This window comes from Myotis brandtii, unplaced genomic scaffold (genome assembly GCF_000412655.1).
Source record: "Myotis brandtii unplaced genomic scaffold, ASM41265v1 scaffold2300, whole genome shotgun sequence".
NCBI lineage: Eukaryota > Metazoa > Chordata > Mammalia > Chiroptera > Vespertilionidae > Myotis > Myotis brandtii.
The window spans coordinates 48,140-48,413 of record NW_005358651.1 but is presented as its reverse complement, the minus strand read 5'-3'; the positions used below and the strand labels follow the sequence as shown (position 1 = coordinate 48,413).

The 274-nt window shown below is 71.2% G+C and overlaps 1 protein-coding gene across 1 annotated transcript in view; it reads left to right on the top strand.

Moving 5' to 3' along the window:
• Nucleotides 1–274, top strand: part of NADSYN1 (NAD synthetase 1) — a 22,933-nt gene that overhangs the window by 12,664 nt on the left and 9,995 nt on the right. Inside the window, 1 exon segment of the mRNA XM_014539914.1 lies at nt 4–135. Coding sequence (XP_014395400.1) covers nt 4–135 — 132 coding nt within the window.

Genomic DNA, 274 nt, shown 5'->3' with positions numbered 1-274 from the left:
GAGCGAGGCCGGCTACACCCCCGAGGACCCCCGGGAGCTCTGCGGGCGCCTGCTGACCACCTGCTACATGGCCAGCGAGAACTCCTCCCAGGAGACCAGCGACAGGGCCCGGGAGTTGGCCCAGCAGATCGGGAGGTGAGTGGGTCGCTGGTGTGGCCAGGGCCGGGGGCCGCGACACATTGGTGGCTAAGCTCACAGCCGGGGTCAAGCAGGGGCACTGCCTCGTGGTCTGAGCCAGGTCCCAGGGGCCCGTGTGTCCGTGTCCCCGCGTCCC